This window comes from Protomyctophum parallelum (assembly GCF_964188405.1).
Source record: "Protomyctophum parallelum genome assembly, chromosome: 22".
Classification (NCBI taxonomy): Eukaryota; Metazoa; Chordata; class Actinopteri; order Myctophiformes; family Myctophidae; genus Protomyctophum; species Protomyctophum parallelum.
The window spans coordinates 36,295,154-36,312,038 of record NC_139714.1 but is presented as its reverse complement, the minus strand read 5'-3'; the positions used below and the strand labels follow the sequence as shown (position 1 = coordinate 36,312,038).

At 41.4% G+C, this 16,885-nt stretch overlaps 1 protein-coding gene across 2 annotated transcripts; it reads right to left on the bottom strand.

Moving 5' to 3' along the window:
- Positions 1-861: 861 nt before the first annotated feature.
- On the bottom strand, positions 862-14,703 carry mest (mesoderm specific transcript). 2 transcript variants are annotated; one of them, XM_083757426.1, is made up of 13 exons: positions 14,567-14,703; positions 14,010-14,165; positions 11,919-11,998; positions 10,580-10,657; positions 9,907-10,043; positions 9,600-9,658; positions 9,267-9,307; positions 9,061-9,131; positions 8,130-8,231; positions 7,940-8,016; positions 6,483-6,546; positions 6,068-6,217; positions 862-955 (listed from the first exon to the last, which is right to left on the bottom strand). In XM_083757426.1, the coding sequence occupies exons 2-12, from the start codon at positions 14,161-14,163 to the stop codon at positions 6,100-6,102; spliced, it is 981 nt and encodes a 326-aa protein (XP_083613552.1). In that variant the 5' UTR covers positions 14,164-14,165; positions 14,567-14,703; the 3' UTR covers positions 862-955; positions 6,068-6,099. The 2 variants fall into 2 exon arrangements, with proteins under 2 accessions (XP_083613552.1, XP_083613551.1); XM_083757425.1 differs by lacking the exon at positions 862-955 and having other exon boundaries at positions 4,087-6,217.
- Positions 14,704-16,885: the final 2,182 nt, after the last annotated feature.

Below are 16,885 nucleotides of genomic sequence, written 5' to 3'. Positions count from 1 at the left end.
TCTACAAGCTCACAATATTAAATATAAAAGGTATTTAAATTCAATCTGACTTGCCTAAACCTGCAGTGCAGATACCCTTGTAACCCAGGTTTATAATTGTATTTGTATCTGTTTGTATGCATCAGTATGCATGCATTTGTATGGTCACATCATCTGTACATGGATTTCTTTTCAGAATAGACAAAATTATTAAAAAAAATATCGTTTTTTATTGTTCATACCAGCAGCAGTTGGTCACAAAATACAGTATCTCGCCTATAAGGGAGAAAAGAAAAAAGAGGGGGTACAAACATATTTCTGTTTTTTCCACCTAGAGGACGACCTCCTACAGAAGGAGACATTAAACCCCAAATTGCTCCCGATGTGCTGGTTGGTGCCTTGCATGGCTTCCGCCGCAATCGGTGTATGAATGTGTGTGTGAATGGGTGAATGTAATGCACTATGTAAGGCGCCGTGGATAAAGGCGCTATATAAATGCACCATTTACCATTTAGGAATGGATAGCAGCCTGGTCTGGGCAACCAACACCTCATGGTGTCTCGTCTGGGGGTAACCTCTGTAGGTATTATATGTATATATATATGTAAGTATTGTATGAATGGATTCCATTTTAAAACAAATTTACCGTTGGAGAATAGACAAAATTATTATAATTTTTCAATACAGAATGAGATCATAATTCATAAACGACATTGGTAATATCAGTTATCGGCCATAACAGCAATTAATTATATCAGATATGGATATCGGCCAAACATGTCTCATCAGCACATCCCTAGTTTAAAGTTAAAGTATCACAATGGGTTTTTTTGTTTGTTTTTACAATGAGGAATTTGTCTTGGCAAAGTTGAATATACTGTAGTTGAATATAGAAACATCTCACTTATTGATGTCACACGCAGATGGACAGGCATGGACTGAGATGCACTCAGCGTTGATCTGAAATCAGATTAATCTGCAAAGAAATTCAGAGTTAGGGAAAATAATATGCATAAAATAAGTGAATTTGGTTGAATGTGAACACTAGGGGGCGGCACTGTGCCATCAGCGGGGAACTGATTCTGGTATACTCATCATCAGAGTACATTTCTTAACCCATTCTGACCTGAGATCAGATTCTAAAAATGTCTATTACATCCTGACAGTTTCATTATTAACCCATTCTGACCTGAGATCAGATTCTAAAAGTGTCTTTGATTTTTCAAAAATAGCAGACCTACAAGCTCGTATCGCGCCACTCGGTGGCGCGATATGAGCTTGTAGATCTGCTATTTTTCAATAGCTAAAGCATAACATGATGCCAACACCAAAATGAATGGGTTAAAAAAAAAAGAAAGGGAAAAGGGACATTTTTGTGTCAACTTAATTAATCCTTATAGTATATACACAATAATACAAATAGAGGATCTACAAGCTTACAATGCATCACATTGTGAGTTTGTATATCTGCTATTTTCGCTATAGTGTCGTGTTTAATTAATTAAAAAAATGAAAAGTCAATAGAGGTTTTGAAATATTTCCCCAACGGATGCCAAGCTTAGTGTGGTTAACGTGCATTAAATACTTTTTGAAATGAATGGGGAATCATTTCCTGGGCCCTGGTGGTAGGGGGCGGGACTGGGCCCTGGTAGGGGGCGGGACTGGGCCCTGGTAGGGGGCGGGACTGGGCCCTGGTGGTAGGGGGCGGGACTGGGTCCTGGTAGGGGGCGGGACTGGGCCCTGGTAGGGGGCGGGACTGGGCCCTGGTAGGGGGCGGGACTGGGCCCTGGTAGGGGGCGGGACTGGGCCCTGGTAGGGGGCGGGACTGCGACGCTCTATAGGGCCCACCATTTTCAATTCATCAAAACATTAAGAGACGTACGAATATACACAACTATAGTCAAAACAGGAAATCATCATAGAGGAGGTAAAAAGGGAAAAGAAACATATACAGTGAGGGGGGAAAAGGGGGTGGGGGATTCAGATTTTACAGAGGCCAGTTTCGAATTGCAGACGTCCGTCCGTAGGAGCCCTTTGAGAGCAGTTTTGAAGGAGTCAAGGGATTCGCATGTCTTAATGACTGTTGGTAGGGCGTTCCACATTTTGGTGTCATAGGAGCGAAATGAATTTAGTCCCTTGTTTGTGCCGAATCTGGGCTGCAAATGGTTTGTTGAACTCCCTGGTGTTGTGGGTGTTCGGGGAGTGAGGCCAAATATTAGCCTGACCAGTTTGTTTTGAGAAGTCTGGAGCCTTGATTTAAGGGCCTTAGAGGTGCTGTGGTACCAGCAGGTGCATGCATAGTCGAAGAAACCTTGTAGAGTCTTCAAGGTGTTTTTGTTGACCAGTGAGGAGATCCTGTATAGGAATCTTGTTCTTTGGTTGACTTTTTTTTTTATCACTGGAAAGAATTGCCTCCAAGATGGAACCTAGGTAGGTAATTTCATATTTCCGTGCGATAACATTGTCACTAACTCTAACCAATAAGCCATCTGCCTTGCTGAGATTACTATTTGATCATTATGAATCACAATGCAGACCGGTGACTAGGGGTGAACCGTGTACTCCGACCACCTACGGATTTGGTCTGAGTACGGTTCACTTCAGAGAGGTCTGGTCTGGGACTTTACACGTGTTCCTTCACACGCGCACAAAGATAATATTGCATAATTCACTTCCGGGGATGAAATAGTCCAAAAGGGTGAAATTACTTTTCTTTTTTGTTAAAGGCTATATATTATGTGAAAACACCCTCCAGAGTAGTAGTAGTAGTAAGCCTTGCCGAGCCATGAGGCCCATAGGGCAGGAGCCTGTCTCCTGTTTCTGTAGCCATGAGGCCCATAGGGCAGGAGCCTATCTCCTGTTTCTGTAGCCATGAGGCCCATAGGGCAGGAGCCTATCTCCTGTTTCTGTAGCCATGAGGCCCATAGGGCAGGAGCCTATCTCCTGTTTCTGTAGCCATGAGGCCCATAGGGCAGGAGCCTATCTCCTGTTTCTGTAGCAGGCATCTTGATGTACAAGTACACCCCCTGGACATGACGCTAGTATGTCGTATGTCGCAGGGACTTACCCCCAATCCAACCCTTGATGCTGAGTGTTAAGCAGGGAGGCACTGGGTTCCATTTTTAGAGTCTTTGGTATGACCCGGCCGGGGAATGAACCCTGACCTCCCAGTCTCAGGGCGGACACTGAGCTGGCCTTGTCCATCCAGAGGAACCACATTAATGAATCGTTTCATTTCTGCGGATCATGTTCCATTACATTTCTCGACTCAGGGTTCAACCGTTCAACCGCTCGCTAATACCTTCACGTTCTTCATCCTGTCGTTGGGATGATAATAATATTGCCAAAACACTATATTCCAAAAATAAATGATGCTCTTTCTTGGAAATGCAGCTCTCGTCTTCCACCCATAGAGGGAGCTGCAGTGCTGTAGTTTCCCCGCAGAACGGAAGGTTCTCAGGCCACTAGCCCACACTATTTGTACAGTATGGTAAGTGCACATTAATGGGCGGGAACCCCTTTTGGTGTTTTAAGCATTACGTTATGCTTTAGCTGTTGAAAAATAGCAGATCGACAAGCTCATAGGCAGCGCAGCACTCGGTCTGTTATTTTAGAAAAATCATGAAAATGTGGCGCAATATTTGAATATATATTCTTTCAGAGCGATTGTTTTTAACTCAAATCTTTGCTTCTGGGGGGGGGGTCCCTGGAACAACATATTTTCAGATGGGGTCACAGCCAATTACAGACTCAGGAGGAGATTGACTTCATGTTTCTCACAGTGGATAATCTGCTAAATTCTACTGGTATACTATCCAACTAACCAATAGTTATAGATGTTTAACCTATAGGGCTGCAAAAACAGTTAATTGAACTAAGTGAAGAAACGTGACGGAAAAGCATCCACACTAAATTACATTGAATAATCTCATTGTACAAAACGCATCTTTTCTCATTTACCTGCAAAACAGACATTATTCTAAATAATGTTTTCAATATTGTCATCATGTTCTACATTTCTGCAGTAAGTAACCATATTGGAATAGGAGAATATTTACAATAAAATGAAACAATCATTCACTTCACCAATTTCAGCTGAAACTTCCGTTGCCTTTATTAAACACACAAGAGTGGACAATTTCACACGTGCAGCGGTGCAAAAAGTACTCTGACGTTTTTGTACAAATGTGTATTTTGTCCAATCTGTGTTCCTGCTCTTCTATTGAGACGTTTAGATCCTGTGTCGAGGTCGGAGACGACGTTTGACACTATCCTGTTTGAAAGAGAGCTATAGTTTCAAATCCGGGGTAGAACAGGAAAGTTACATAGTAAAAGTAGCAATACCTCTATGTAGAAGTACTCTGCTACAACTCAAAGGTCTGGATTATCAGTACAAGTACAAAAGCATTGGCAACAGATCGTCTGTTTTTGAATAGTCCAGGAAAGTATAAAGTGGAGCTTAACCTAAATTCTGACCTGAGATCAGATTCATACGAGGTTTCCATTCTGACATGAGATCAGATTCTAAAAATGTCAGTCGTTCTTCGATTTTTCAAAAATAGCAGACCTACAAGCTCGTATCGCGCCACTCGGTGGCGCGATATGAGCTTGTAGATCTGCTATTTTTCAATAGTTAAAGCATAACATGATGCCAACACCAAAATGGGGTGCCCGGTCAGAATGGGTTAATTGTGAAAGTATGGTAAATCTGCAAAGTAAATAGTAACTAAAGTTTTCAAATAACTGTAGTGGAGTAAAAAATAAACTTTAGTACAGTACTTGAGTAACCACTGAACAAAACATGTGAGAGATAATGAGATAATCATGTCACATTCCACCACGTTTTCTTCAAAACGTGGTGGCGAATGTTCTGGGATATTTCATTTGTTTTTAATAACCTACTAAATTAATCCATTAGTATGGTTAGCCAATTAAGCGTTGTTTTATGCCTCATAACACAACGGTGTTGTACAAAAAAATGCGAATTGCTGCTCATCCCTGAATTTCAGTTTCCTGAAACCCACAGAGAAGTTTGTCTCAGATGGAAGTGGAAGGTTTGTGAGCAGATGTTCTTACTGGGCGATGTGGAGACAATTGCTGTGCAGACTGCAAGGGATGGATTAGACCAGTGGTTCTCATAAGGTTCATACATTTGTATTTCAAGGACTCATATAACTCTAGAACTAACTGCTTACTATATATTTCTGAAACCAAATGGACCCGTAATCATTTATGTGATGCTCCTGTTATGTTATTAAGCATTTCCGCAACAAAATACTACCTTAGTTATTATTACTTTTTTCTCCCCAATGTAGTCGTTATGCCAATTGACTCCTCCCCACCCCACAATCATTTGTGTGTTGTCAACGTTGTTGTATCCTATACTCTGCCAGTGAGGAGCCTCCACCGGGAGGACGTGGTAGAGCCTTTGTCCTGCTCCCGTCCAACACTCCCTGATGCCAGGAGCCCATTGGAATACATACAGTGATACAGCGAGTGAACACTATTCATTTCAGTGGAAGTTGCTCAGTGGCGTTTTGAAGCACCCATAATTCTGCCACAAAGTATAATTATAACTCAACGGCTCGAGCGAGCGGAAGTTTAGCCTAGCCTAGACCCGGACCTCAATTTTGAGGTCCGGGGCTTACGCATGTGACGTCATGAAGGTCCGTCCACCTCCATTAAAGTGCTGCAATTCCACATCATTTGGCCAGTAGTTAGTGGCATCTTCAACGTTGGATAGGCTTAAGGGGGGCTTGGTGAACACAGACCAATTGTGTTTGCATAGACACTCAAAGAACGTCCGGAGGATTGGTGGTGGGTAGGGCCTCTACCACTGCGTCACCCGAGCACCAGGTACATCTATATTCTAATGAATATGGCAGAACTTACAGTCAGAATGCTATTAGGGGAAACCTTTGTTAACCTGCGGGGGGAGTTCATTTTCAGCTTCACCCAGCTGATGGCTACTCAGCTAGCTTCACAGTTAAAATTGACAATGTCCAGAGCATCTTAGAAAAACAAGTTAAAACATTTTAAGGAGATCAACCTTGGAGGCGTGGAGATGGTAAAGGTGGTAGAAATCCACATACTATAGGGTGTGTGTCAGGAGTTGGTTCTTCAGAAGGAGTTGATGAAGTTGAAATATGCATTGATGAAGCCGGTGGAGTCCTCCAGCTGTGGATAGTGACTGATGTGTTCGTCCAGGATGCTGACTGTTGATCTCTGGACGAGCCGCCTTCACAACAAGAGAGAGAGAGAGAGTGTTCAATTCTGCTTCAATATCTGGAACTGAGGAATGAGGGTTGATTTTCTGGTGCGGGGGTCCATGCCTCTGTTTTTGATATTCCCCCTCTGGTCATAAATGTTTATGGATATATATTTTTAATGATTTAGGTCTGAATCGGATTTGGACTCAATAATCGGTCTGTCTGGTTCTACTGATGAGTGTGACTGAGAGAATTCATACACAATTTACTATTCTAGGTAATAATATCACTCACTTGTAAAGGCTGATGAACTGGGGATGAGGGTTGACTGGATCCAGTGGTCCATAGATCATGTGCACTGAAGGAAGCCCAGGATGAAATAAGAAATACTGTAGTGTATAAAAAAAAGGCTTTTTCGTGTAGAAAACTTTTTTTAATGGCAAAAATAGTCAATCTACAAGCACTCAACGCACCACACACACAGAGTGCTTTTAGATGGACTATTCTCGCTGTTTTTTTAAATAGGACTTCGGTGGTTACTTTTTTCCACACACCCCCTACAGGAATTAGACTCACAGTCTAAGCAGCTTAGCCTCAGCGCCAGTCAGTGGTAGTGCCAGCAGTTGTACTGTATGTATTGTTAATGACTCCACAAAGAAATATTTGGTACGTAAGATAACTATACCAATAACGATGTGAATCATCCACACTAAAGAAGCTTAACGTTCTGTATAGATTAACGCCATGTCCAGTAGATTCAGATCAATTTTGATTGTGTGTCAGTGTTTCGATCATTCACCAGACAAGTCTGCTGGGTAATATCTTTTTATGAATATTTATAATTGATATAGTGATATGTAGCTAGATATATTATGGGATTTCGTATATTATATCGTGAAATAAAGTGTTGTCCTTTCTTGGTTAATCACATCATTTTGGCAATTCTTTTTGGTAAATCTTTGAAAATTTAAAAAGAAAATGAATGTTGTCGTACTAATACGATATTGTCGTCACTGTGGTTATAGCTGTAATAATATTATTATTATTGTTTACCAATGTCACTGTGGTTTTAGCTGTAGAGTATTATCCACCACCCACTTAGAACTATGTTTGAAAGAAATTAATAAAATATGTTAATAGTCATCGTTCAGATTCTTGGTGTGGGCTGGCCCTTTACACACATCCACACCAGTTGTGGGTTCAGTGCCTTGCTCAAGGCCACATTTCTATCCCCGCTGAGATGGTTCCTGCATGCCAGCCCCCAGCAGGGGATTGAACCAGGGGGCAACCTTCCATTCACAAGCACGCTCCTCTAATCCTAAAATAACACGTCGGTACTGCATGTGAGTGAGGTTAACCCATTTTGGGCGGGAACCCCTTTTGGGGTTTATCTGTTATACTTTAGCTATTGGAAAATAGCAGATCTACAAGCTCATAGCGCGCCACCGAGTGGCGCGCTACGAGCTTGTAGGTCTGCTATTTTTGAAAAGTAGTGAAAGTGGTGGTGAAAATCTTTGAATATATTATATTCTTTCAGAGCAAACGTTTTTAACTCAAATCTTTGCTTCTGGGGGGAGGTCCCTGGAACTACATTTTTTCACATGGGGGGGGGGGGGAGCGGTGGTCAATTACATATACTTTTTGGGGTCCTTGACATGAAATATTGAGACCCACTGATATAAAAACATGAGGTTTTTCAGAAAAAAATACATTTAAAAAAAATCATTTTTTAAATTTCGGGGGTTACTCACATGGGACGAAGCTGGACGTGAGAGCACCCACCCACCGATCTCTGTGTTTTGACCTCTGGTTAATGAACTGCAAAATACTGTGAGAGAGAGACAGACAGACAGAGTGAGTGAGGACTCAGTAAAATATAGAATGTATAAAGTATCTATTCCACTAAAACACAAAAGGAGCAGCACACATGCTATGGCCTACCTGTCCAGAACCAGGTTTCCATCATTGAAACGCAGACCGGTCCACATGTCCCAGAACTCTGCATCTGTAGGCTGAGTGTACGGACCGAACACATCCCCAATTCTACCAAAAAAAACAAACCAGTGTTATATGAGAAAAATACATATGAGAGCACCGACCACCACGGCACAATGCATTATAATGCACACATTAAGGCTTCTTATAAATGTTTATAAATTGTGCATAAGATTAAGAACTTAACAAGGTTTATGAAGTACCGTAAGCGCTGGTCATAATGTGGAACAGCACATTACAACTACCAGGTAACACTTTACTTAACACTATTTGCCACACACGCAAAGTCTCGCGATTTGTGCTTGCAACCGCCTTTGCCAAAACGAGATCTCTCGGGTTTGATTAATGTCATTTAATCCAGAATTAATATTATTTTATTTACCGATTTTAGCAGCCATCGTTAGCCTCCGGTAGCTCCCATGTTGTGTAGTCATCGAATATCCAAAATCTCCTCATGCACGCGCACGTACGTACGCGATCTAAAGCATTTTAGGGCTCAGTTTGACATAAAGGACCATGTTTAGAGCTTGATAAAACATTAATTCCATTCCAGGTCACGCTATAAAAAGCCTGGAGCCACAATGGAGGGCAATCACTTCCGGGTCAGCCGGATGAGGGCTCTTCTTCTTTGTTCATGTCTCGCATTTCACTGGCACTAGCCTCACGTTACCGCCTATCGTAGCATATTTATAATGCATAATACTGCACGTATAAGGCTTCATAACACTTGTTATAAAAGTTCATAATTATGCATGACAACTTATAATAATGACAATTTATAACTGACTTAGCTATGGTAGTTATAATGTGCTGTAACCGCTAATATTATTGCGCGCATGCGTGTGCGTATCTGTGTCTGTGTTCCAGGACTGCTCACCCCTTTGTGAAGAGACGATAGGTGGTGAGTCGAGTCAGAAGTGGAGACAGATATGTGTAGTCCTTGAGTAGCTGTAGGTGACAGATATAATATGCTCCATTTGAAGAAGAAAAAAACAGCTACCCACCCACTGAATTAATCTGCATGGTCGAATTTCATCCAAACAAACAAACTATAAGAAAACTAATAAGAAAAGTACAACTCACTGTCTGCAGCAGCCTTGGATAATGTGTTTCTGGGAATATTCCTAGTGGGGGAAAAAAAATAATATATATATATATATATATATATATATATATATATATAAGAAAACATATTTTTGTTGATATGAAAAGGGTTGAAAACCACTGCTGTAGGGACTACAGCCAACATTGTATTATTGTGCCATAATAAGAACTGTGTTGTTGACTCATGGATATGAAGAATCAATGGGATTTTTACCCTGAGTCGTGACCCATACAAATGTGACCGCTTGGGAAACATCATCATTGGCTTTCATCTTTCTACTGAATTCTGACAAATAATAAATTGTTCTGTACCGCCATTGGACAGACAGAGGCTGTTGATCGTCAGGTGGCCCGTCCTGTTCTGGTCACTCCTAATTGAGAGTGTGACATATAGTGTCATAGTGTTAGAAAATATTTGGCACTCAGTTAAAACACCTTCTAAAACCCAACCTAAACATTTCTGAAGACGTTCAAATAAATGAAGTTGCTATATCTGTATGAAAGGCATAACAACGTAAAGGTTACACCAGGTCTAAATGGGTTAATACGCACGCACGCACACGCACGCACGCATGCATGCATGCATGCATGCATGCATGCACGCACGCACGCAACCTGCCTGTAGAGCAGCTCCAGGGCGACAGTGTCTCCATAGTCGTGGGACAGAAGGTTGACCCGCTGGTCTGTCAGTCCAAGATGGCTGACCAGGGCCTCCACCAAGGAGGCCTGTTCAAAGATAGAATACCTGTGTGGTCTCTGGGATCCAAAGGGGAGGGGGACGACAGACGCAAGTTGAGTTAAGAGCTACTGTATATGTACACCAGAACAGGGCAAAGCAGACATGGGGACAGGCACCTGGTGCCAACTCACTTGGGGAGGTTTAGCACTAACTTAGCAGACATGCAGAAAAATGTTAAATAAAAAATATATACATCATGGGGAGCTTGAGCTTCTTCTAAGTTCTATGTCGTATAAGGGTGTCTTTAACCCATTCTGAACGGGCACCCATTTTGGTGTTGGCATCATGTCATGCTTTAGCTATTGAAAAATAGCAGATCTACAAGCTCATATCGCGCCACCGAGTGGCGCGATACGAGCTTGTAGGTCTGCTATTTTTGAAAAATCGAAGAGCGACTGACATTTTTAGAATCTGATCTCAGGTCAGAATGGGTTCATCAGACCAGTGTGTGTCCGGCGGAAACCTCGTATGAATCTGATCTCAGGTCAGAATGGGTTAATTTGTGACGCAATGATACTAGAGGCGATTCTCTGTGGTTCAGTTCTTTACGTACTGGTTTGTCACTGAAGCCAAAGCCCAGGAAGTCCAGAGCGATGACTCTATGGAAGCGATGAGTTAGTGGCTCCCAGATCTGGAAGAAAAGGTCATACAGGTATCGTTGCTGTCAGGCAAAAACCTTGTATCTCCATATTCATCTTTTTATGTTTGTAAATGTATGCCCTATACTTAGTGGTTCTCAAATGGGGGTACGCGGCGGTACTACTGTACAGAGGGTACGTGAGAGAAAGTGCAAAATTGAGTCTTTCACTCCTTTTCTTATTTGTAATGTTATTCTTCAATATATTCTTCAATAGGTGAGTCATACGAAAGTAGCAAAAATAGCAGATATGGCCTGACAGCGGGTCGCGTGTTCGAGTCCCGTTCATGACGACCTTTGCTGCATGTCTCTCATCAATAAAAGGCAGAAAAGCATAAATAAATAAAAATAATAAAAATAATTGTGACCGTAGATCGCACTTTCTATGAAAACCTGAATCTCCCGTCTGTCCGTCCGTCAGTTTCGTCACCCCACGTCTCCATATATGGTCACGCCTCGTGACATCACACCTCCATATATGGTCACGCCTCATAACATCACTGTGACATCACGCCTCCATATATGGTCACACCTTGTAATATATAGCAAAACATTGCATATACAGTACCAAGCTCTTGAGCTTGTATATCCCTGTAGTATGGCAAAGTAGGGCATTAATTTACAAAAACTAAAAAGTTAAAATATGATGTCTCTGCCGGACAGCAGCGATATGCTAGATATAGTTTTCTCTATGTACCGTAGTCAAGAAAAGGGGGTACTGAAGCACAACAAGATTGAGAACCACTGCCCTACTTCATACTAAAGTAGCACAAAAGTAGTAAACATAGCCAATGTACAAATTATTTTAAATTCCATTTTGTAAAATAAAAGTTGCACAGCATGTCTTTAAGGCAAAGCTGTAGATTTGATCACTAGGTGATGTCACACTTTATGATAAACATTCATTAGATTAACAATAACTTTGAACAAAACCCTATTTTTTTATGTTTTATCCCACAATGTTGTAACCCATTTTTTCACCCAGTGTCAATTAGCTAATGTAATCCTGTGCGCTACATTTCCTCTGCCAACCTGGGGGGTGGGGGCAGCAGACTGACCTCATGCTTCCTTCCATGCATGAGGAGTCCAAGCAGCTTGAGCTTCTTTTCCCCTGACAGGGGAGAGTTTCCCCGGCCGGACGTAGCACGTGGAAGGAAGTTAAGGAACACGTTATTCCGACCAGTACCTCCATCAGGCGCCCCGGCTGGCCAGGGGGAGGTCCAAAACCCAAGCCATAAATGATTGTGTGAGTTACCTTGTACCAGTCATAACTGGAGGTAGGGAATCCATGGAGGAGAATGATGATGTCTACGTTTCCTAAAGCACCATACGAATCTGTCAAAAGAATTAAGAAAATAATAATAAATTAATATGACGTAATATATAGTAGCTAAAGGCAAGCCTTTAAGCAAGACAGTATTCCACATACAGGAGGCATAGAACACCCTGCTTCATTTCTGTTTGAGCGCATCATGCGCGGCATTAAATGTGATAAATGCTCCGTTTGTACTCACCCATTAAATAATTCCAAAGACGTGGAGTGAAATATGGTCCTCTAGTTTCATATCCATGTGAAAGTTCTGGCAAAAAACGTGTATTTAGTAAATTATCTCCACTTTTTCACGAGATGCACACGGACGTCTTTCTCTCCGGGCAAAGGAGCCCGGAATGATCGATGGACTGATTTTACAAATACGTCCCGTTTACCACAGACGTCATCACCAATTGACCAGGGAAACACAAACGTTTGGGTCACACAATTGGCAGGTGGTGTGATTAAGGCACCTGCCAATTGTGTGACCCAAACTTTTGTGTTTCCCGAATCCCTGGTCAACTGGTGATGTTTGTGGTGATCAGAGAAAGTTTTGATAAATGAAGTCCAGCTGTCATTCCAGGCCCCTTTGCCCGGAGAGAAAGACGTCCGCGTGCATCTTGTGAAAAAGTGGAGACTGATAATTGACTAAATAAACATTTTGTGCCAGAACTTTCACATGGATACTAGAGGACCATACTACACGTCTTTGGAATTATTTAATGGACGAGTACAAACGGAGCATTTATCACATTTAACCCATTCTGACCGGGCACCCATTTTGGTGTCAGCATCATGTTATGCTTTAGCTATTGAAAAATAGCAGATCTACAAGCTCATATCGCGCCACAGAGTGGCGCGATACGAGCTTGTAGGTCTGCTATTTTTGAAAAATCGAAGAACGACTGACATTTTTAGAATCTGATCTCAGGTCAGAATGGGTTCGTCAGACCAGCGTGTGTCCAGTGGAAACCTCGTATGAATCTGATCTCAGGTCAGATTGGGTTAATGCAGCGCCCGACCAGAGATGAAGCAGGGTGTTCTATGGCTTCTGTAAGTAGAATACTCTGACAAGTGTATGAAACAACAGGAGACATTCTAGGGCTACTGGTGAGCAAGACTGGCACTCCCCCATGGAACCGTGCTGTCCTCCTCCCTGTCGACCCTCTATCTAGAGCAGGGGGGCAGTGAAGCCAATAGTGTCTGAAGCCAGTAGGAAATCCTGACTTCCTGAAAGTTAATATAATGGCCTGTTGTGGCGCTGTCATTGGGCCCAAAAACCCCCTCCATAGAGGTCCATGTATTTGGGCCCAACTTCACCTAGACTGTATTACCTTAACATGGTCATGAATACTTTCTGCTTCCAGTCACTAGTTTAAAGTCTCATTTCTCATGTCATAATATTCTTTTTGGAAAATTATGGTCCCATTTATTAAAAAAAATACCATAAAGTCGAGTATGTTCTGAGGGGCGTGGCTACCGTTGCAGTCTATGATCGGGACCACCCCCCGCTTGAGTCAAAATAAAAACCAACGAAGAAGAAGGGGGGGGAAGTCCCGCCTCGTTGTCTGGGCTAGCCAATGGCCAGCTGGGCCCAAACGGATCTAGAAAGATGGCGATTTACTGACAGGCTTCATCTTACGTCCATATCAGACCTGGAGAACGCTTTGTCCATATTTTTTTGATCTAGAGCCTATAATATAATATTGCATATATATTGCACTAATTGCATGTTATTATATGCAATTATTTGACCTTATTGATGACATACTATCTGCAATTATCTGCTGATGCGCCCTTTCTTCTTATTTTCGTATATCAGATATACAAATGTTTTACCCCCAATGTTTTACCATTTAAGATTTTTTTATTTTACTTTTCTCCCCAAATTATTCTGTCATGCCAATTGATTCCTCCCCACACACACATTTCTATGTTGTCAGTGTCACTGTCATCCTATTGAACCAGCTAGTGAGGAGACCTCATCATTCCCCCATAATAATAATAATAATAATAATAATAATTTGTCTGTACCTCTGTAGAAGATGTTATTGCCTCTGAAGTTGAAGGTATCGCCAGCATTGTGCCATTTCTGCAGAGCAGGTGACAACTGGGGAGGAGGGATGTGGAGATAAACTGCTAGCAGAGGGATGAAGATCAGACCCACGTGAATCCACCATTCTCTCATCTCTGCAAGAAACATAATGCATGCATGGTCGGCTCATCGGCTGACTGACTGTACGTCTCTTGTTGTTTCATACAATCAAATGATCACAGGCTTTCTATAGTCTGGTCTTGTAATAGTTCCTCCACAGTACTTGTGTGTGTTACCAACACTTAAATCAACTTGTAAGTGTACGAATACACCACATGGAAGCCTGAAGGCTTAAGGTCCATTTGGTTACATAGATTAACTATCGGGTTGTAGTAGGATTATATAATTATGCACATGAAGCAATTCAGCCAGACAGACAGGACTATTGACCCGTTTATAAATGCTATAGTACACACCTCTGATAGCAGTTGTGAAAACACAAGATCACACGACACAAAACGTTGATAACCATCAGATCCCGGTCGGTAATACTTACTGAATTATTGTGCCAATGCGCGTCATTACACTGCGTTTCAGGACTTTGAACCATAAACTATTAGTGGTAAATATTAAAACCTCAAGACAAGTGGATGTTCTTATCACTGCAACAGGGTTCAACCGTTCAACCAGCAAGTTAACATTGAGGAGGACAGACAGTGCCAGACATCAAACTGAGCCGTCAGTGTGATCCGGTTTAGGAAACAAAAATAAAGGTTTCCGGATTCGCATTGTCGTCAATAAATTATCAATTAGTTTAGTCTCGTCAACAGTTAGAATTAAAAGTCAAGGTGGATATATATATATATATAGAAACGAAACGATTCGCACAAAACTAGTAAACACACGTTTGAAACGAGGGGACTCGTTTTGACGGTGCACGGCGCCCGTTTCCGCCATGGTTTCCGCGGTTGGGTTGGTTGTAATTATATATCCGCTCTAGACCGGATCAGAAAACGGAAAAGCGAGTTGATCAGCCTGTAGTTCTGTACCTTAGAGTATATTCATATTTATATACTCTATTAGAGTATATAAATATTAATATACTCTAAGGCTTAAAGCCTAAGGTGAGGTCTATACCTTATATGGTCTGTACAGGCAGAATATTATAACTCCAGTTTAGGCTACGCGGCTGCAACTCAAGCGAGGCTAATTGCTGCTAGCTCATACTTACACACACACACACACACACACACACACACACACACACACACACACACACACACACACACACACACACACACACACACACACACACACACACGCGCGCGCACACGCACACGCACACACACTTATAACTTTGTGTATTATCAATGTGGTTTTATGATTGAGTATTATACGTGCATTTCGTTTCTACAGTGAAAAATGAACTGGGTTGGTGGTTCCAGGTAAGCAGACAAAACAAAACACTGTTATGCTAATGAACAAATATAGTGTTTTAATATGTTAACATTAATGTTGTGTCTGTCCACAGGAAGCGCTATATTGTGAAAAATGACATCAGAAAGCAAAAGGTGAAACGTGAATAATTCAATAGTAGACTAGTACTACAATATTTGTTATTACTTATTTAAACATTCAAATACAGCATGGCTGGTTCAATTAATTTACCTTTACACTCTGGATTTGAGTATGTATGGTTTGAGAAGTTATTTTCTGGTTCATTATTTATGAAACGCATCTTCCCCAATGAGCCTGGACCAAGAAATAAATAAATAAGTAACACTGAGGATTTTACTGTGTTCTGGTTGTGATTCTGTTCAGGAGTTCTTTCAGAAGCAGAGAATGCAACAGAAGATGCAGAGTTTGGGTCGTCCTCATCTGTCCACCCCGGACACCCCCAAAGAAGCTACACCTACTTGCAGCATGGACCTGGTCACACTGTTTATGGTCAACCAGATCTCATCCAAGAAACAACAAAAAGGTGTGATATATAGGCTATTATATACAGGTGTATGTATTTACAGTATATATATATATATATATATATATACATACACACACACACACACACACACACACACACACACTTAATGTCCTCATGCAAATAATAAACATTGGATTATTTCAGAATCTTCAGATCCTCCTAAATCGACAACTGCTTTTAGTAAGTCTAAAGTCCTCCAGTTCACAAGAAATGAGCCATTGGAGCTTCCCATGAGCCCCGGCCCTCCATCACAGCTAAACCTGGTTGAGAGTCAGCCTCTTTACAGGTAGTTATGCTCCATTCACATATCATTGTACGGTGGTGTCGTTGCTCACCAAAACCTGCTTGTTCATTGTAAAAAGTTATTTTCTAGTATTTTATGCTAGCTTCAGTAATGTCATATTGTATTGTATTCTAATGACGTGTAACCAGCTTTCAGAAGAGACAGAGGAATCACTGCGTTCCACAGCAGTACCAACAGGTTAGTTAATAACCATTTTATACGGTGTGTTTTTGTTAAAAGAGGTTTTATACTTTACAATGCCTAAAGTTATGCAACAAATCATTTTGCCCAAGAGAGACAAAAAAAAGTATTTTGTTCGATTCCATTTTGTTCACTTTCAATGTACTTTCAATGTACTGTTTTCTTTTTGTCCCCCAGCTGTCACCTGTACCACCGGTTGGTGGTTCCGGGTAAGCAGACAAAACAAAACACTGTTATGCTAATTAACAAATATAGTGTTTTAATATGTTAACATTAATGTTGTGTCTGTCCACAGGAAGCGGGTGAGAAATGACATCAAGAAGCAAAAGGTGAAACGTGAATAATTCAATAGTAGACTAGTACTACAATATTTGTTATTACTTATTTAAACATTCAAATACAGCATG

Bases quoted from the DNA above. Each gene is read 5' to 3' on its own strand.
- mest (XM_083757426.1), bottom strand. From the start codon at position 14,163: ATGAGAGAATGGTGGATTCACGTGGGTCTGATCTTCATCCCTCTGCTA. The intron at 10,658-11,918 runs GTAACTCACACA...CTTTTCTTCCAG, and splicing joins CCAGTTATGACTGGTACAAG to ATCTGGGAGCCACTAACTCA. The intron at 9,132-9,266 runs GTGAGTTGTACT...TGTCACCTACAG, and splicing joins ATCCAAGGCTGCTGCAGACA to CTACTCAAGGACTACACATA.